Genomic DNA, 19,912 nt, shown 5'->3' on the forward strand with positions numbered 1-19,912 from the left:
CTGGGCCCGGGGGTCACCCACCATCCGATGCCCAGGGCAGGGTCGTCGAGCAGGACGCGGACTATGTACAGCAGGCAGGTGAGCAGCTTCAGGGAGAAGTTGAACAGCCGGATCCTCAGGCCTGCGGGGGCGGGGCGGGGGTCAGGGCTCCCCCGGCTGGGGTCCCAGCCCACACGCCTGCCTCCCTCCCTGGGCCTGGGCACCCTGGCTGCCCCCCAGCACTGCCAGGGCTCTGCATAGTGGGGAGGCTGGGCTGGCCTCTGAGAGGTTCCACCCCTTCCCCCTTACAGGGCTCCCTGAGCTGCGCGGCAGGGGGCAGACCCCCCCGGGGTGGGGTTTGGGGAGCCACTGAGACCTGATGGACCAGGACCCCGGGCGCCAGCCCTGTGCCCCCTTTCACACCGAGGTGGCCGAGCCCCACTGGGAAGGCAGGCGGAGGGGGCCCGCCGGGGAGCGGTGGCCCCCCGAGGGCGGGGGGTGGAGGGCTGAGCCGGTGCCTCTGTGGCCAGCCCGGGGTCCAGGAGGGGGGGTCCCCACGGGGTCTCCCCATCTCCCACATGGAAGGTGGCGTGGGGCTGAGAGGAGCAGCCCCGCCGCCCCTGAGCCCCCCAAGCCGCCCGCGGGCCCCACTCACTGGATCTTTGGTTTTTGATGAAGAACAGCTTGAGCCGCTCCTTGAAGGTGTTTTCATTGACGTAGAATTCCACCTGCACCCTGGGGGCAGGAGGGCCTGGGCTGGGGGCCGGCAGGGGCGGGCGGCTCGAGCCCAGAGCCCGCCCGGCCCGCCCTCCCCGTGTCCCCGCGGACTTGCCCACCCTGCTGCCCTCGCAGCGCCCAGGGCCCCCCCAGGGCCCTCACAGCAGCCGCCAGGATTAAATGTGGCCTGTGTAGCTCAGAGCTCGAGCACCCCAGAGCGTGTGTATAGGATGTTCCGGAAGCTGGCGGTCAGGTGCTTTGCCTAGAGGCTCGCTGCAGCTCGCGGGACGGTTGGGGCGGATGGGCCCGCAGTGGGGGCCCCCCAGGCCAAGGCCGCTTCCCCTCCCTCGAGCCCGCTGACCATCCTCAGGCGCTCAGAGCCCCTGGGAACAGACTATTTGGACCAGCAGGAGCTGCTGGAGTCCTGCTGAGCGAGGAGGCAGCGTGGGGAAGGGCCATCTGGCCACTCATAACGTGTGGCCTGGGGGTGATGGGCTGCTGCCCCCTGTGGACCCTGCCTCGGCCGCGGGCCTGCTGTGGCCGGCACCCTGGCCAGGCGAGGGCTCAATGTTCCACCAAAATGGAACACTCCAGCATTGGCAGCAGGAGGCACGACAGACGACCCTGCCGCCAACCGGGACTGGTCCGGCACTGCCGCCCTCGCGGAGGTGGGGGCCCGGGCACTGGGCGGCCTTGCTCTGGGTTGGCACCGCCATCCCCACACGGCCTCTCACGGGCTGTGTCTGTCCCATCGGCAGGCTGGTCACAGGACCCCAAAGCAGCCCCCGGGCACCCCTGTGGCCTCCTCGCCCTCTGACCAGACAGAGGCACCGGGGCCAGGCCTTTGGCCGGAAGGGCCTGGTCCCGATGCCATGGCCAGTACCTCACTCAACACAGCTGTCAGGTGGAGGCGGCCCCCACCACCCTCAGGGGCATTGTGGGAGTGGGTCAAGACCATCCCACCCACAGCTCTGTGTGATGGTCATGACACGGGAGGCAGAGAGGCTCAGCGCCCTGAAGGCAGAGTTGTGCTGCCAGGAGAAATCCAGGAGGGCTGCATGGAGGAGGATGTGCAGGACAGTTGTCCACGGGCGGAGATGAGGCATGTGCTGGCCCAGGCCCCTGCTCCCACCCCCACCTCCCTGGCATTGCCCACCAGGGCAGGGAGCCCTGACACCTGGGCAGTGTCAGAATGGGCTCCAAATGCCCTCCCACTCCGGGCAGCCTCCGGCTCCCATCAATGCAGAATAAATGCCGCTCTCCCCTTGACAGTTTCATGGCGCTGCTCCGCCTGGGGCAGGCTGCCCCAGCATCCCCAAGAGTGTTTAAAATATGCATCACTCCCTAAAGCCTGTTCTAGGCAAAGTAGGTGGCACAGGCTTGATGTGTTGGCAGCAGCCGTCTGGACCTGCCCTGGAGGGGGCCCAGGGAGAGGCCTTGGGCGGAGCCCCAGCACCTTGCTCAGGCGGGGGCCCAGCCTGCCCACGGTGGCCGCCACTGTCACAGGGCCCAGGGGGAGGAGGTGTACCCAGCACGCCCCACTGCACACTGCACCCCACTGCACACTGCACCCCACTGGACACCGCATCAGAGCAACCCCAGTGGACCCCACTGCACACTGCACCCCACTGCACACTGCATTAGAGCAACCCCAGCGATCCCACTGCACGCCTCACCCTACTGTACACCGCACCCCACTGGACACTGCATCAGAGCAACCCCAGCGGACCCCACTGCACACTGCACCCCACTGGACACTGCACCCCACTGGACACCGCATCAGAGCAACCCCAGTGGACCCCACTGCACACTGCACCCTACTGGACACTGCACCCCACTGCACACTGCATTAGAACAATCCCAGTGGACCCCAATGCACATTGCACCCCACTGTACACTGCATTAGAGCAACCCTACTGCACCCCATTGCACCCCACTGGACACTGCATCAGAGCAACCCCAGCGGATCCCACTGCACACCTCACCCTACTGTACACCGCACCCTACTGTACACCGCACCCCACTGCACACTGCATCAGAGCAACCCTAGTGGACCCCACTGCACACTGCACCCCAACACACCCCACCACACCTGTACCCCAGCCTCCTCTGTAGCGCTGCTCAAAGCCAGGTCAGGGAAGCTCCTGAGAGCCCCTCTGGGGAGCTGGTCAAACGCCTTCTCTCTGAAGGAGGGGCTCCCACAAGCCGGGCGGGGCCTGGGCCACGTCAGCGCCCACGTGTCCCAAGGGACCACAGGGCCCAGAGCACCCCCTCAGAAGCACCCCGACCCTCCTGCCCCGAGCAGCGAAGCCTCCAGGAGGGGTCCCCACTCCTTGCACCCCTCCACTCGGGCGCCCCCATCCTGGTGGCCGAGCTTCACTCCCTCGTCCTTGGCGTCCTAGGGACCTGCCCCCGCACCCTCCCCATTGCTCCGGGCCTGCGCCCCTCACGGTCACGGCCGCTGTCGCTGGAAGTCCCTGCCAGGCCCGTGGGTCAGGACGGCCGACGGAACCAGTCATGCCTCAGACATGGAACCCACGTCACCTGTCAGCTCCCTCGCCTGGGTGGCTGTGGGCCCCCATCAGGACAGCCCCCCTCGGGGTCCCGCGACCCCAAGCAGGAGGAGAGAAAGGGGTGGTCGGGCCGGGGGAGCCAGGCCTGGGTGCGGGGTACCCATCGAGTTGCCTCCACTTTTAACGTTTCACGAGCTGTGGCCGCCCCTTTGCCCCCCACCGCAAAAGTCACCTACGAGCTTTTCATTTACGCTGAAGGACATTTAAGGCGGCGGGTGTCACTGGGCTGAGGGACCTGCTCTTGGCCCAGCAGGTTCCTGGGAGGAAGCAGCCTGGGGTCCCGGAGGTCGGGGCTGGCAGTCAGAGCCTGCCCCACCGCTCTGTGCCTCGGCTGCCTCACCTGGGACGGGCAGTGACAGAGCCCACCTGCCATGGGCATCCCGAGGGTGGCTGGCACGGGGGCTGTGGCCACGGAGAAACTAAAACGGTCCTTTCCACGCCCCAGGGTCTCTTCCCTGTGACGTGTGCTGAGCGTTGGTTTTCAGAGGGAGGATGAAGCGACAGGCCTGCCCTTGGCTGGGCCCTGCCAGTCACCAGTTGAGACGGCACCCGTGATCAGGGCTGGTCTCGCTCTGCGTGTCCGACTTTGGCCCCCAGCTAGCGCCTCAGGCAGGAGATGGCTTACGCCGATTCCCCACAGTGTGCCTGCAGGTGCCACGTGGCTGGCGCCCACCAGCTGTGGCCCAAGGCCCCACGGTGGCCCCGCTGGTGGCCAAGCTCACAGGAAAGCTGCTCTGGGGAGCCTGGGATCGGCCGAGAGCTCAGGGCGAGGGCCCTACAAACACAGCCTGGGGACCCTGGGCAAGGGTAGAGCAGGGGGTCCACTGCCTCTGCTCCCACCCCGTCCACTCGCTCGTTCCTGCCACGAGATGCCCGCTGGCGAGGGCTGGGCGCAGGGAGGGCGGAAGCTGCGTCACGCATCGGCACGCACTGGACCTGGTCATGGACCCCGGGGCCTGGGGGAGCCTGGGCCTCAGACACTCCCTGGGGTACCCCCGGCTTGGGGCCATGAGCCCCGAGGACTGGCCCGGCCAAACCCGCCTCTCTTCCTGGGACAGTCCCTAGCCCTGGCCCCTTGTGTCATTCTCGGAGTGAGCAGCTCTTGGGCCGGTGAGGACAGAGATCCGGGCCGGGCAGCCCGACGGCACCCCCTGAGCCCTGCCGCAGGGCCCCACCCCCTACGTGCAGAGAAATAGGCCCGCCAGGCTGGAGGCCGGCCCAGGGTGCCCAGTGGGTCAGAGGCACCGGGGCTCTGGGCTCCCCAAGGGGCCCGGGCCTGCCGAGTTTCAGGGGCGTGGGGTCAGGTCCCACTAGGCAGCTCTGTCCCGCCCCCACGCAGATGGTGTTCAAGTGGGTCCAGGCCCCTGTGTGCATGGCCTTGTCCACACTGAGTGGACCTGGGGAGGCCCCCTTGTGCCGGCAAAGCAGCTTGAACCCCACCCCACACCAGGACGGGGCCTGCAGGGGAGGATGGGGGCTGCCCCCCTCCCTGCTGACTGGTGGGCTGACCGGCGGCCTGGGGAGTGGCCTTCCGGGTAATCCTGGCAGGTGGCGCTGGCCCAGTTGCCCTGTGCCGGGAAGCGGCAAATGCAGGGCCAGGCGGCCGGCCCCGGAGGGAGGGTGGCCAGACACCAGGCACACGGCTGTGGGCAGGCCCACCTGCCCGGCCATGACAGCTGCACTCACATGGGGCTGAGTTACGGCTGCGTCCTTCCCCGTCTGGGCTGCGTGCTGCCGGCTCTCCAGCAGGCGCCTGTGAGCTCCACGCAGGAGGCCACAGAGCCACGGGCAAGAAAGAAGAGCAGGGGCCCAGCCCAGCGGCCAACCCAAGACCGGCTATTCCGAGAATGGGCAGAGCCTGTGCCCAGCCTGGGTCCCGGACAAGGACAGACACGTGGCCTGCTCTGCTCCCTAGGCAGTGGCACCTCCCGGGCTGCTCTGGGTTTGGAGGCACAGAGAACTGGCAGGGGTGACAGGTGGGCGGCAGGGTGGGGACCGGGCTGCTTTGCCCCCAACCACACCCAGTCCCCAGCCTGCAGACTTGCTTGCAGGCACCCCTCCCACCTCCTCACCAGCGGGGCTCTGGAGCCACCTCGCAGGGTGGATGCCGGGGGGGCCCAAGGCTCTCCTCTAACCCCTCCCACTGCCAGGGTCACGGCATCCTCTCTGCCAGTCATTCCGCTGGGTACCCGGGCCACCGAGGAAACGGAGGGCTGCAAGTGGCCAGGCAAGGTGGGCAGTGACCTCTTGAAGAAGCGGCCGGGCCTGGCCTGGAAGGCAGCCCGACCTGGGGCCCCGTGCATGCCCCACCGGGTCCTTGCTTTGGCCTTCGGCTGGTTCAGGGGCCCTGGGGAGCCTCTTTGGGCCTCCGAGGGCCCGGGGGTGTTTGTGCAACCGGTGACACCTCCACTCTAGGACCCCTCGGGCGGCCGCAGTCACCCCTTCCTCCCACGGTCTCAGACCCGTGCCCGGGGGGACGAAGGCTGGGGGAGCCCCGCGATGCCTTCCCTCCCAGCCGGCACCACGGCTGGGCGACCGAGGCCCAGGGTGGCCCAGCTGCCAGCTCCCAGACTCTAGCCGGTCACGACGCCCCCAGCCACGGTCAGCAGCTAGAAGCTTGGTGAGCGGTGGTTGCTGCCGCTGCCGATGTTAATGAAACGAATCATCAGACCCCACCTAGCGCTGTGAGTCTGAGCAGGGTGGGGGCTCCTTCCAGGAACGTGCCCGACCTGGCGGCTGCGGGGGTGGGTCCCCCGGCCTCACGGCACCTTCGGTTTGACCGAAATCTTTTTTTTTTCCCTTTGCTTTTTGGGGCCACACCCGTGGCATATAGAAGTACCCAGACTAGGGGCTGAATTGGAGCTGCAGCTGCTGGCCTACACCACAGCCATAGCAATGCCAGATCCAAGGCATGTCTGTGACCTACACCACGGCTCACAGCAACGCCAGATCCTTAACCCACTGAGCAAGCCAGGGATCGAACCTGCAACCCCCAGGACACTCTGTTGTGTTCTTAACTCACGGAGTCACAACAGGAAGTCCCTGGACCTAAATCCTAACTGAAGCTGGGAAAAGCCTGGCAGAGTGCGCCATGGGGCCGCTCGGCCGGGTGCCTGGAGGCCTGGACCTGCAAGGCAAATATAGCGGGCTGAGGCCGAGGTCCCCAGGGGTCGGCCGCATGCCTGTCCCCACACAGCCACCACAGCAGGTCCCGTTCCCTCTGGAGGGTTGTCAGGCCGTGCGGCGTCTGCCTCCGGATATCCCTGCTTCCTACTCCCAGGCTCCTCCCCAGGCTCCCTCAGGTGCCCCGGCCCCAGCCTCAGCCCCACCCGAGGTCCCCAAGGTGCCGGGCGGAGCCACGTCCCCTGGGTCTGCCCAGGGGCTGGGAGCAGCCCCAGCAACGAGCAGAGCACTTACTGAGACAGGGAGGAGTCCAGGCTGAAATCTTCCACATGAAGCCTGGGGACAGAGTGGGGTGGACACATCAACGGGGACAGTGGACAGACGGACGGATGCGGGCCTGGACTCCCAGACTAGGCGTGGGCACAGACATACAGGGAGGATCCGGGCAGGATCCGAGGGAGGCAGGGCCACATCCATGCGCACACACCCCTGACCAGGCCGGGCTCCCTCGGTGCCCTGGAGAGCAGCCCAGTGCACGCGGCAGCGCAGGCCCATGCACCCTGCCCCGCCCACCGGGTGTGGGGATGCCCCGATCTGGGAGTTGGCACATGCAGGACAGCGTGCCCACCTGCGGGGAGAGGACCCGAGGCGCGGGGGGTGGGGGAGGTGGAGGATGACAGGTTGCTGAGCGCTCCCCACCCCTGCTCCGCGCTGGGTCTGCCCCAGGCCCCGTGTGGCCTCTGTGTCCAGGAAGGAGCACTGTCAGCCCCCAGAACACCAGGAAGCTGATGGTGGCCCAGTCAGCCTGCCGACCTCCCCCGACGCCCCGCCCTCCACAGGCCATGGCACCCCCGCCCTGCCCCTCAGTTTCCTGGTGCCAGCACTTCTTGGGGACCCCCAAGGGCACCCCGTCCACTGGGCCAGCAATACACACCTGCTGCCCTTTGGGTGACCTGGCCTGGCCAGCTGACACCAAGATGGGCATGGCCTGTGCCAGTGGAGCCTGGGAGGGAGGGGGTGGTGGGAGCTTGGGGCTCCCAGGGCTGGCCTGTGTGGGCTGGGTAGGGTTGGGGGCACAGAGGGTCTGCTCTTTGCTGGTGAGGCACCCATCCAGGGCCAGCTTCTCCAGAGAGGACTTCAGGGTGCCTCTCTTTTAATCCTCAAGGCAAACATGTTCCAGAAGAGGAAAAACCCAGGTTCAGAGAGGACCACTGCCCTCCCAAGGCCACAGGCAGGGAGGAGGGAGCTGGCCTGCAGGGCTGGGCCCTAGGCACTCGCCTGCCTGCGTGCGCAGGGCCCTCTGGGTGGGCAGGTTCCCCCCACAGTGTCCCCAGCCTATGGGTCCTGGCAAGGTGTACTGCACAGAGCAAGGAAAACCCGGGCTTAACCAGGCCTGAGCCTGGGGTTACTGGGAACTTCTGGCATATTCTGTATGTTTATCCGGCTCAGGTTCCCTCTGGCCTGGGCGTTGCTGAGTCGGGCGACAGCTGCACCTGGGGTGGCAGGAACCTGGCAGGACCATGGTGCGTCACACGGACCAGGAACTTGCTGAGAGCGGGGGAGGGGTGCTGGCAGGAGAACGGGGGGGGCGGGGGGTGGTCGGCGGGGAGGGGAGAGGGGCCAGGGTCCTGGAGGATGGGCATGGGTCTCAGGGGGATACCAGGTAGGTGGACATGGGGTGGGGGAGGGGGCTCTGCCTGCTGCAGTTGAACTGACAGGCCACAGGTCCTGCGAAGAGCAGGAGGGCAGGGCCACCCAAGAGTGAGACCTGGTGGCCACACGCTGGACAGGAAGCAGACGGCGAGGGCCGGCTTGACCCCCAGAGCAAGTGCTGGTCCTGGGCCGGCCAAGCCGGTGCTTCCTGCTGCTCTGGCTCCCCTTCCTTCCCCGACCCCCACAATCCACAGAAGCCCCCACGGCCCTGACAGTCCAGGCCAGTTGGTGGGCAGCCAGGCTCAGAGGGGCAGCCCAGACTTAGGGCCCTGGGTGAACGGGCTGCCCCTAGCGGCCACTCTCTGCAGCTGCCACCATCTCAGGCTAATTTCAATCCCCAGCCAACCGGGGCACCACCTGTCCTGGCCCCGCCCAGTCCCCACCCCCGACTCCACCCACACCCAAGGCTCCACCCACCTCTGGGCCTTCGCACGAAGACCCCTCAGCGGCCGCTCCCCGTTCTCCCCCTACTCTCCCTGACCGCCGAGCTCTGAGCCAGCCCCCTCCCTGGATGTCCTCTCCAGCCGAGGGTCCTGGGCAGGTGAGCCCCACCCCGAAACTACCCCTGGGGGAGGCACAGACACCCTGTGGCCCAGCTCGCACAATCACCGCCTGGCCGTCTCCCGCTGCTCTGGCCAGGTCCTGCTTCCCCACTCCTGGCACCCTCTTCTCTCTGCCCTGGACCTCCTTTGGCCTCTGCAGCAGCCTCCCGCCAGCCAGACCTCAGAGTCCTGGCCTCGGGCCTCCCCTGCACGCGTGGCCTGCCCAGCCCACACAAGGGTCCTCCCTCCCTAGCCCGGGCCCTGCCTCCTGGAGTCCTGCTCTTGGCGGGGCCTCTGGGGCCCCACACTCAGCCGTCCACAGAGCGCCCCACACCCAGCACGACTCTCAGAGCCCAGGAGTCCACCTCGCACATCTTTCTCACCAGCCCCCCCCCCATCAAGTCCCTCCTTCCTTCCAGGCCCGTGCATCTGGCACCTGGCTGGGACCTGAGCTGTGCCTGGAAGCCTCCTGTCTACACCTGGAGGCTCTGTCCCCACCAGCCTGCGGATGCCGGGGGAGACCCCTCCCCCGTGTCCTCGACAGGGGCGTCCCCAGAAGCCGGCACCGGCCCTGCCGCGCCCCGCTCTCCAGCTGGCCCCTGCCTCCTGGCTGTGGGGGACCCTGCTGGGCCTTGGCACCCTCACTCCATCCCGGCTCCAGGGCCTTTCTGCCACACACAGCTGTTGGGGTCTGAGGACTCGTCCCTCCAAGACCAGGGGCAGCCAAGGCTGAAGGACTCCCCGCCCACCACCAGAGGGGCCCCGAACTCAGGCCCCTGCCCCCACCCCACGCCTTCCCTGACCGGAGGCGGCACTCCTGAAGAGGGCACATGGGAACAGCCCTGCCTGTCACCTGTGGGCCCCCCCACTAGCCAGTGCTGGCACTGCTCACGGCCCTGCATGGTGGGAGGGGCCCCAGGGAGAAGACTGGGCAGGAGGCCAGGGGGGCGCTGCGCCAGGGCCCCCAGGCAGGCATGAGGCTATTATGCTGAGGCCACTCAGCCCCAGGGCTGCCGGGGGCATGAAGGGGCCCGGGCCCAGCCTTGACCGACGGGGAGAGTTCATCGCTCGGCCAGCCTCTCCCTCACTGGCTCAGCCGCTCTCAAGAGATGCCGCCCCCCAGGTCAGCTTTCTAATCCTCGCCCCCCCCTCCCGGCCTTGCACTGGAGAGAGGAGGTGGGGAGCGGGAGATGGAGCCGACGTGGAGCCCAGTGCTGAGCGTGGGGTGGGGGGAGCCCTGGGCAGGGCCTCGAGAGCAGGCACCTCCCTGTGGCTCAGTCCCCTGGGGGCGGTGGCGGGCCCGCCCTCTGCCTCCCTACGCCCCAGCAATGGCAAGGCCTCCAGGAGGCTCTGGGTCATCCCAAGGAGGGCCGAGGCCCAGCGGGCCCCAGGAGATGCGTACGGGAAGGGGCACTCCAGGAGTTTTGGCCCCTAGCTCCCTCCACCAGAGGGCACCCCCCTCCCTGCTCTGGTCTCGCTGGCATCTGTGTTAGACTCGAGTTCCTAAGGAACAAACCCTGCAATTCCTCCTCTGCTCAGGAACCTGCCATAGCTCCCTACGGATCCCGTCCACAGCAGACTCTTGGGGGGCATTTAATGCTTGGGAAGAAGAGGCTGCAAGTGCCAGGCCCCAGTGCTGCTGGGTCAGCTGTGCAGCTGCAGACACTTCCTGTTTTCTACTCTGCAGAAGGAGGCTGAGAAGGATTCTGCACCTCAGAGGCGGCTGCGGGGTGTGGGATGGGAGGGCTTCCTGGAGGAGGTGGCCCTGCTACCTCAGCTCCCATGCTGCACTGCAGGCTCAGATGCAGCCCGGGCGGGACCTGCCATCTCTGTGTCCCTGCAGAAACAGGGACAGCGGGGAGCCAATCCCTTGCGGGGGCCAGGCTGGCTGCAACCAGAGCCTCTGGACTTGCTGCCCCCCACAGTGTCCAAGAAGAGAACCGAGAGGAGAGGAATCTGGCCTCCAGGGCTTCGGCAGGCACTTGCTTCTGTCCTGCCCAGGGGCTCTACCCATTAGCTGCTTGAGGCCACCAGGAGTGCCTGTTAGAGGCACTTAATCTCCAGCCTTAGCAGTCTCCTCTGGCAAATGGGGTGACCTCTGGGGCTTCCCCCCCACCCCGGGGGGGCAGGAATTAGGGTGTGGAGGCAGGAAGGGGTCTGGATGGTCTGTGGCCGGCAGGGAAGGGCGGGGGAGGCTCCCCAGGCACCCTTGGTCCTGCCATCTGCCAGACCGAGACTCTGCCAACCCCTCGCCCCAACCCTGACAGTGCACGATCCCTCTTCCTGGCTCTGGCCCTGGCTGTCCCTTCTGCCTGGAAGCCCCTGCCCACTTCCCTGTGCTCCCCCTGAAGGAAAGAAAGCCCCCGCTCTCCTTGCCCCGGCCCAGCCTGCGCCTCTCTCCACCAGGCATAGGTTTCTGTGCCCACGACATATGCCCACACCAGGGTGGGGCTGATTCATCTCAGTTTCCCCCGCAGAGCTGAGCAGGACTCCTGGCACAGGGAAGGTGATGGCTAAGTGGCGCTGCACACCAGCCTCAGTGTCCTCATCCGTGAAATGGGGTGCTGTACTACGCCCATGCTCAGCATGCCAGAGGGGGGTGGGCACTCCTCTGCCTGGCCAGGAAACCCACCTCCTGGACCTTGGCTGCCACTGGTCCCGGCACCAGCCCGGGGAGCCTGAGCCTTGCTGCACCCCAGCCCCAACCTGCTGTACAGCCTCCTGGGAGCCTCCAGCCTCCCCGGGCCTCACACTCGCTGCTCACCTCTGAAGTGGGGACACAGATGCTGGCCCTGCCTCCCCCAAGTGGCTGCTGGAACCAGCGTGAGTGTGGCCTCCAGCGGGATGGGGCTCGGGCAGTGGTCACCGAGACACCTGGCACAGCGCCTAAGTCCCCACGTCTTTCCTCCCCTCCCGTCTTACCTGTAGGCCCACTGTGCTCAGCCTCTCCCAGCAGGAGAGAGCAGGGGTCCCACAGACTCCCCAAGGCGGGCTGGAGACACAGGAGTGGTCGCGGCGCTCTGCTGGGGGTCCCCGGGGAGACCTCAGCCGTCCCTCCCTTCCCGGGGCTGCAGGCAACGCGGCAGGTGCAGCCGAGCGAGCCCGTGCAGGATGCGAGCGGCAGAGATGCAAAGCCCCTCCCGGCGGCGCCCCGCGCCCCCGCCCCTACCTCTGGCCCACGTCGCTGCCCACGGAGCCCCCGCCGCGGGCTGGCAGCAGCGGGCTGAGCCCATGCGGCTCCTCGGGGGCCGAGGCGCCGGCCGGGGCGCCCCCCGGGCCCGCCTTGCTCTCGGACGGCGAGCGCGGCAGCTTGGCCCGCGCCATCCTGCGGGAGCGCACGGCCGCGGCGGCGGCAGCGGCGGCGGGGGCGGAGCGGGCGCTACCATCTCCGCGCGCCGCCCCGTGCGCTCCCCGCGCCGCCGCCGCAGTGGAACGGCCGAGGGGGGCTGGGAAGCTGGGGGGCGGCCGGGCTCCCTCCCGCCGCGGCCCGGGGTGGGGGGGCGGCCAGGCTCGGCCCCCTCCCCAGCGCGGAGGCCCCGTGCGCCCAGGGCGCCGCACGTGGGTGGGAGGGGGCCCTGAGGCTGGAGGGGCCGCCTTACAACGGAAGTAGTAGTACTAGCCATACTGTCACGGCGCCCGCCCGGGCAGGGGAGGAATAGTGGCGCGGCGACAGCTGGTGGCTCGCGGCCGGTCACCTCCGCAGGCAGGGGCTGCTGGAGAGGGGAGACAGCTGCTGATTCGCGGCCATGTGCCCGAGTCACAGCCGCCCTGTGGGTCCTGGGGACCCAGGTGTGGCACCAGTTCGCTTGCCCAGAGCCCTGAGCTTCCGGCTCATCCCTGCTGCCCAGGTTGGGTGGGTCCAGCCCCTTGGTCAGATGGGAGCTTGCTGCCTGAGCTCCCTCCCGCAGGCACGCAGGGGCCGCCTCTTCCCCGATTTTCTACACACCCCAAGCCCCCCGGGGAGGTCCAAGGGGAACTCATGTATCCGTGGCCGAGGGCCAGGCTGGGCTTGGCGCTGGGCATGAGATTCCCAGGCGTCGGTCAGGCGGCTCCTTCGCGGAGCCCGGGGTGCGCCCGCCGCCCCACCGCGGGTGAGCTCGTCACCTCCCTGAGCGCGCACCGCTTGAGTTGAGGAAGTGTGCAGATTTCTGTCCGTTGGCAAAGGGGGAAGCCGAGGCGCCCAGGGAGGAAGTGGCTTCCCCAGGAGACCCAGGCAGGAAGGCGTGGAGCAAGGCCTCCCTCCAGGACCGGCCCCTGAGCCTCTGCTCTCCCATGGCTTCGTGATGTGGCTTTTCCGACCAATTCCTTCCATTTCCACACGCGAGGGAGGCCCGAGGCCAGGGAGGGGAGGCGACTGCCCCAAGGAGCAGCCAGCAGGTGTGGGCACTGAGACAACCAAGCCTTTGGGTCTGGCTGCCCTGGAGCCCTGCTGGGTGCAGGGGGCTCTGAGGCACAGCTGTCCGTGTGCCAGGGTGCCAGCCCCTCCAAATCCTGATGCCAGATCAGAGGCTCCAGCTTGGCCCGCCTCTGTTTCTTTACCGCACTTGTGACCCAGCAAAGAACCAGGGCCCGGCACTCACAGAAGGTCTGTGGGAGGAAGGGGGGCCTGGGTGCACGCAGCCCCTGGCCCAGCCCCTCCCCAGACGCCGCAGTCAGGAACAGGCTGTGCAAGGCCACGCCGCAGTCTCGGCAGACACCCCAACCATGAGCTGCGTCCCATCCTTAGAAAACAAGGTGTTTGCACCAGCCAAGCTCGAGGAGGCCCCTGCCTGCCCCTGGGGGGAGGGGGAGAGCTGATGTCAGCCACTCCCTGCCCATCCAGTTTGAGTGACACGAAGGGCTGCAAAGAGCTGGGGCTGGACGTGTTGGGGCCCGCGGAGAGTGAGACACACACTGGGATGCGTATAAAACAAAGCCAGCAGGACCACAGGCTTGGGCGTCGTCCATGGGGCCACGCTGAGGCCCCTCCGCACCCGTGTCCATGCACTGAGGACTGGCTGCTGCCAGGGATGCTCACCTGTGCACCCCGGGGGCTGCAAGGGGCGCTCCTTGGGACTCTTGGGATCCACAAAGACAAAAGCACTTGATTTCCTGGGTCAGCAGCAGCAAGGGGCAGCCCGCCTCAGGGGCTTCCAGGAGCCCTGTCTGTAAGGACACAGGACGCCCACGCTTCCCGTCCACCCCCAACAAGGCAGGATGTCCAACATTTTGTGTGGCTTTAATGACAAGTTTAGGCTGACGTGTAGTGGTGACATCTGGGGGTGGGCTGGGGGAGGCCTTTTGACTGGCTGCTGCTGCATCATTTATGTGAGGGTTGATTTATTTAGGAGAGAACGGTGCACTTTCATCTCACAGCCTGGTGGTCTCGCCTTGTGTGGAGAGAACAGACACCTCCCCTGTGTGGACCAGTGGCCTGAGGGCACGCCAGCAATGTCCAGTGAGCAGGCTGGATGTCCCTGAGTGAGGTGAGGCAGGGAGAGTAGGCCCCGAGGTGTCCCAGCACAGCCCGCTCCCAAGGGGCTGAGCAAGCCTCTGGTCCCGTTGGCTGGGCAGTGGGGGGGGGGGGCACAGGGGGAAAGGTCCTTTGTTCAAGCACCTATGCTTTTTTCCGACAGGCTTCACCCCTGCTGCACAGCAGCCCTGAAGGAGATTGGGGTTGTCACTGTGCTCGGACGGCTGGCTGGGTGGGGGCGGGGCCTGGCGTGGGGGGTGAGGAAGCAGGTGGAGTCCAAGGTGCGTTTGAAGGTGGAGCTAGCCAGGCTTCCTGGAGGATTGGATGGGGGGGGGAGCAAAGGGGGGAAAGGGGTGGATGGTGACCCCCGAGATGGGGAAGACAGAGGAGCAGATGGCAGGGGGCTTCCCAGACCCGTTGGGGACATTCTCAAATGCAGTCACATGACAGTGATGGATACAGTGGACTATTATCCAGGCTTAAGAAGGAAGGCGGTCTTGACACAGGCTCCAGCGTGGATGAGTCCTGGAGATACTGTGCTGAACGAAACACACCAGTCACAAAGGGCCAAATCCTGCAGCAGGCACTCATGGGAGGCCCGCAGCCAAATCTACAGACACAGGAAGGGGATGGTGGTGCTGGGGCTGGGGGAGGGGAGGGGGAGTGAGGGTTTAATGCGGACAGAGCTTCAGTTTGGGGAGAGGAGAAGGTTCCAGAGACGGATGTGGGGATTGCACAACAATGTGAGTGTACTGTACTGATGGCCCGAGCTCTGCCCTTACAGTGGTTAAGATGGTACCTTTCTGGTATCTTTTACCACAATGAAAACAAATAAAAATTTTAAAAAGAAAAGAGGAAGAGAGAGAGAGAAGAAGAAGAAAGGGGGAGGAAGAGGATACACTTCATAAGACCAAGGAGGAATCCCCGGTGGGCTTCAAGCCCATCTGATAGGGTCAGGCTCAAAGGTGAGATACACCCAGCATCTCAGCAGACTAAGGAAGAATGGGAGGTGGCAGAAACTCTGGAAACAAACTGAGAGCCCAAACACTAAATGACGCCAGAATGTTAACGGACCCAAAGTAGAAAAGAGATAACTGCAAACGGCGTTACCGACAGAGGAGCAGCCAGGCTGGCACAAAGTGTCCAGGAGCCAAGAACTACACAGGATCCTCACGCAAAGAACTGCTTGTGCACCTGGGTGGAGGTGCAACCTGTTTTAAATTCTCGAAACACATTTAGGAAGTACTGAGACATATGCTGATGAAAGAACTATACTGAGTTCCAGGAAAATAAGATACAGAAGGCACCACACCCAGATATCGATCCCATCAATCTCCTGGGCTTAAAGGATAAAGAGATTATTCTTGGGCACTAAGAGAGAAAAAGCCAGTCAAGTGAGAGGTGGAGCATCTGGCTTCAGGGGCTGGGGGAGGGGAGGAGAGCGAGTGTTTAATGGGGACAGAGTTTCAGTTTGAGACAAAAGAAATGGAGGGTGGTGATGGCTGCACATTAAGAATGTGCTTGGTGTACTTTGAAACAAAGGCTGTAACAAGAGACAAAGAAGAGCTTTACATAATGATCAGGGTATCAATACAAAAAGAATACATAAATTGTAAATGTTTGCAATCAACACAGGAGTACCTAAGTACATACAAATACCAACAGAGATAAAGGGAAAAGCTGACAGTAACATAATCACAAGAGGGGACTTTAATACCCCACTTACATCCATGGACAGATTATCCAGACAGAAAGTCAATAAGGAAACACTGACCTTCAATGACACCTTAGACCAGGTGGACCTAATACGTAGATTTCATCCCAAAACATCAAAATACACATTCTTTTCGAGTGCCTATGGAACATTCTCCAGGATAGATCACATGCTAGGCCACAAAACAAGTCCCAGTGACTAAGACAACTGAAATCACAGCAACATCTTTTCTGACCACAACACTATGAAATCCACCACAAGGAACAACAACAACAACAACTGCAAAACCCGCAAGCATGTGGAGGCTAAACAGGATGCTACTAGACAACCCATGGATCACTCAAGAACTAAGAAAAATTTAAAAACTATCTGGAGACAAATGCAAATAAAAACACAACGATTCAAAATCTAGGGGACCCTGGAGTTCCCGTCGTGGTGCAGTGGTTAACGAATCCGACTAGGAACCATGAGGTTGCGGGTTCGGTCCCTGCCCTTGCTCAGTGGGTTAACGATCCGGGGTTGCCGTGAGCTGTGGTGTAGGTTGCAGACGCGGCTCGGATCCCGCATTGCTGTGGCTCTGGCGTAGGCCGGTGGCTACAGCTCCGACTCAACCCCTAGCCTGGGAACCTCCATATGCCGCGGGAGCGGCCCAAGAAATAGCAACAACAACAACAACAACAACAACAACAAAGACAAAAGACAACAACAACAACAACAAAAAATCTAGGGGACCCGGCAAAATCAGTTCTAAGAGAGAAGCTGATAGCATTACAAGCCTATGTCAGGAAATAAGAAAAAGATCAAATAAATGAACTTTACACTTAAAGGAACTAGAAAAAAGAAAACCCCCAAACCCAAAGTTAATAGACAGAAAGAAAATCCTAAAGACTGCTGAGGGGCCCACCAACAAGGTCACTGACCACCCAGCAGACCAGGGCGTGCCCTACAACCCACACTGGAAACTTCCTTCGGGACCAGAGGAGGAGGTAGGTGCTGATCCCTGGGTCTCAGGCTGTTTGCCATCCCTCTCCATCACATGTGCACCCCGATGGGCAACCTGTGGCTACTGAAACAAAGTACCACAAGTGAGAACCTTACAACTTGTGGAACTCACTCTCCCAGACTCCAAAATCCAGGGAAGAACCATGCTCCCTCTGGAGGCTCCAGGGGCGGGTCCATCTTGCTCCTCCAGCTGCTGGTGGCCCAGGTGGCCCTGGCTTATGGTCACATCACCCAGTCTCTGCTATGTCTTCACACGCCTGCGCCTGTGGGTTTCTCTTCTTATAAGGACACCAGCCACTGGATGGAGGGCCCGCCCTAAATCCAAGATCATCCTGTCTCAAGGTCTTTACGCTGATGACATCTGCAAGACCCTGTTTCCAAATAAAGTCACATACCCAGGTGCCAGGTGCACATGAATCCACGCGACACTGTTCAGAGCACTACAGTGGGTCTGCATGACTTTCCTGCAGACCACCTGCACCCCCACCGACGTTCCCCCAATTAGCTGTGCGACCTTGAACAGGTCCCTTTCCAGAGGGATCTGCCCCCACTCGCCAGGTGCCTGCACCTAGTCGGGGAGGGGAGAGGGGCAGTTCCAGGCTGGAACCTGATCATATAACTCTCCGCTGGTGAAGCCCCCAGGCTGCAGTGTTTATCATGCATGCGCTGCCGGAGCCCCAGCCTGGACCTCTCACAGCCCATCTTCAGTCCAGGTGGAGGAGGCCGAGTCCATGCACAGTGCTCTTGACGGCGATGGTGCCTCATGGGAAGCATATGGGGGGTGGGGGGGTGGACCCGCAATTTGAAGCCAAAACCCATCATCGTTTTCATGACACTAGGGGATGCTGGCTGCCCTCTTGCTAGGCGTCTGTGTTTTGCTTTGCACTAATTGGGAGAAATTTAATTTTGCACACGTCCCCAGGATGCAGGCTTGGAAGCAAAGAGATGTGCTGAGATGTGTGAGGTCGGGGTGAGTGGGCAGGATGGGGACACGGCTCCCAGGGTCACCTGACTTGCCATCTCAGGGTCTCCCCCAGCATCCGCAGGGCGTGGGAGAGCGGAGCCAGGGGCCATCACAGAAATGCTAACACCTTGACTGACGTACCTCCAATCCCTGAGCACAGCGTGCACGCAGCGCAGACTCAGGTCCAAGAGCCCTGCCAACTGGCCCCACACCCACAGGCTGGCGAGGGCCCCTCCATCACCCACACCCTCTCTGTCCCGCCAGTTCTGGTCCCTTTATCCTCTGTCTGCTTGCTGCCCATCCTGCCTGCTCCCAGCCTCCCAGGCTGTGGGTGACCCAAGCCCCTGCACTCCCACCTGCAGGGAGGCATGCACGTAGGAGGAAGGCGTGGCCTGTCCTCTGCCCTGTTGCAGGCCCCACTCCCTGCCAGGGACCTCATTGGCCTTGGCCCCAGCCCTACTCACAGTGGGGTCAGGGAGACACAGGCAAAGGAGCCCCAGACCCGGCAGGTGCTGGAAAAGTCAGGACACAAACCTTACTCCCTTGGCACACAGCACACAGACGTGCCAGGACCTGGCACCACCCAGGCCTGTCCCTGCTCCAGTCACGCAGACTGCAGGGAAGCGAGTCCCAGAGAGACACAGGTCTGACCTCAGCCCCACACTCTGGGGACAGCACATCCCCACCCCGCAGCCTCCAGTCCTGTTGCCCACAGAGCTGGCCTGGGCACCATTCCCCCTCCCACTCCCCTGGCTGCACAGGCAGGTCCCAGAACACTCAGGAGTCAACACCATCCCCCTGGGGCCCATCTCCCCCGAAACACGCCCACCGTGAGCTGGGAGACCCCCCGCGAGGGCTTGCCCTCTCTGGTCTCCTGCACCACGGAGCAGAGACCCGTGCCCCTACCCCCGAACCTGCCCCTCCATCTCCAGGGAGCCCGGGGGGGCAGGGGTCATATGCCTCCCATCTCTCAGGACCCCAGGCTGAATCAGCTCCAGCAGCTGTGCTGGCCTAGGCCTGGTAGGTCTTCACCCCACGGGAGGAGCCTGGCCTTGGCCCCCAGCCCCCTTGGAGCCGGCCGGTGGGGAGGGGGGTTCTGGTCCACTTCTGCTCAGCCCTGGGGGAGGGGCAGTGGGGGGCATGCCTCCTGCAGAGACTTCCCCGAGCCCCCCTGCTCTGCCCTGTGCCCAGCCCGGGGGTCAGAGGGGCGCTACAGCCGCCCACAGTGGCTCCCGCAGGGCCGGGCGGGGGTCTGTCCACGGGGTTCCCCCGCATCCCTGGCCATGTAGGCCTGTCTCCCCCGCGTCTCAGCTTGTCGTGTAAAACAATGTTGGTGTTGCTCAAGCGCCACAGAAACGGTCAGGCTCCGTCCTCTGTTGTCCGAGGACTTAGGGAAAGAGCCGCAGGGATGCGACCCTTCTGGGCGGCGTTCTAACCCCGGGGCCTGGCCTCGGGCCTTCCTGCAGCCAGCCAGCGCTGCCCCAGACCCCAGAAAGGCGCTCGCTGCCCGCCCATCTTCCCCTCAGGTGCCGGGGAGCTCAGGTCGGGGGCCCGGACCCTGAGATCACCTCCAGCTGGGGGGACAGGCAGCTGTGGGTAGCAGCTGGTCCCAGCATGCCAGCGGGAGGCCACCTGGGAGTCCCTGCTTCTCACCTGTGGCGCTGCCCACTCGGCCTTTTGCCGAGTCTGCCCCTTGTGGGAGACGAGCCTGTGGTGTGACAGCCTGAGGCCCCCTGCATCTCGGTGCAGAGAGGTCCCCTCCCCCCACGGGGCACCTGCCTGAGCTGGGCTGGGGGAGGGGAGAGGTGCTGAAGCCTTGTGTCCGCGATACAGACCAAGAGCTGGAGGAACGCTTACAATGACCCAGGGCCCACCTGTGAAGCCCTTTCCTGCTCTCCCCGCAGCCGCCCTCTGCGGGAGGAGGGACAGGCGTGGGGGCCCCCGCCTGGCCAGGCCTGCAGCCCTGAGTCGGTCCCTAGGACCAAGTGCTGCTGCTCAGGCTTGCGGGTGCACTGGAGGGTCCTGCCTGCTGGCTCCTGGGGTGAGGGGGCGGTGAGCAGTCCTGGGGGGCGCACAGGGAGCCCTCGCCCCGGCCCGCAGGCAGTGGTGAGGGTCCCCTAGGGCCCTGTCTAC

At 64.4% G+C, this 19,912-nt stretch overlaps 1 protein-coding gene across 6 annotated transcripts in view; it reads right to left on the minus strand.

Moving 5' to 3' along the window:
* The window catches only part of KCNT1 (potassium sodium-activated channel subfamily T member 1), a 61,754-nt gene that overhangs the window by 27,528 nt on the left and 14,314 nt on the right, over positions 1-19,912 (minus strand). For 2 of the 6 annotated variants that reach the window (XM_003353710.4, XM_021081067.1), the window contains exons 3-4: positions 635-714; positions 22-121 (exon numbers count right to left, since the gene is read on the minus strand). In XM_003353710.4, coding sequence (XP_003353758.2) covers positions 22-121; positions 635-714 — 180 coding nt within the window. Of the gene's footprint in view, positions 1-21; positions 122-634; positions 715-4,955; positions 5,741-6,686; positions 6,729-11,569; positions 11,782-11,816; positions 11,977-19,912 lie in introns of those variants that run through there. The other 4 variants (XM_013993968.2, XM_005660554.3, XM_021081068.1 and 1 more) reach the window with 4 other exon arrangements.

The sequence above is a fragment of the Sus scrofa genome, unplaced genomic scaffold, assembly GCF_000003025.6.
Source record: "Sus scrofa isolate TJ Tabasco breed Duroc unplaced genomic scaffold, Sscrofa11.1 Contig1206, whole genome shotgun sequence".
NCBI classification, from domain to species: Eukaryota; Metazoa; Chordata; class Mammalia; order Artiodactyla; family Suidae; genus Sus; species Sus scrofa.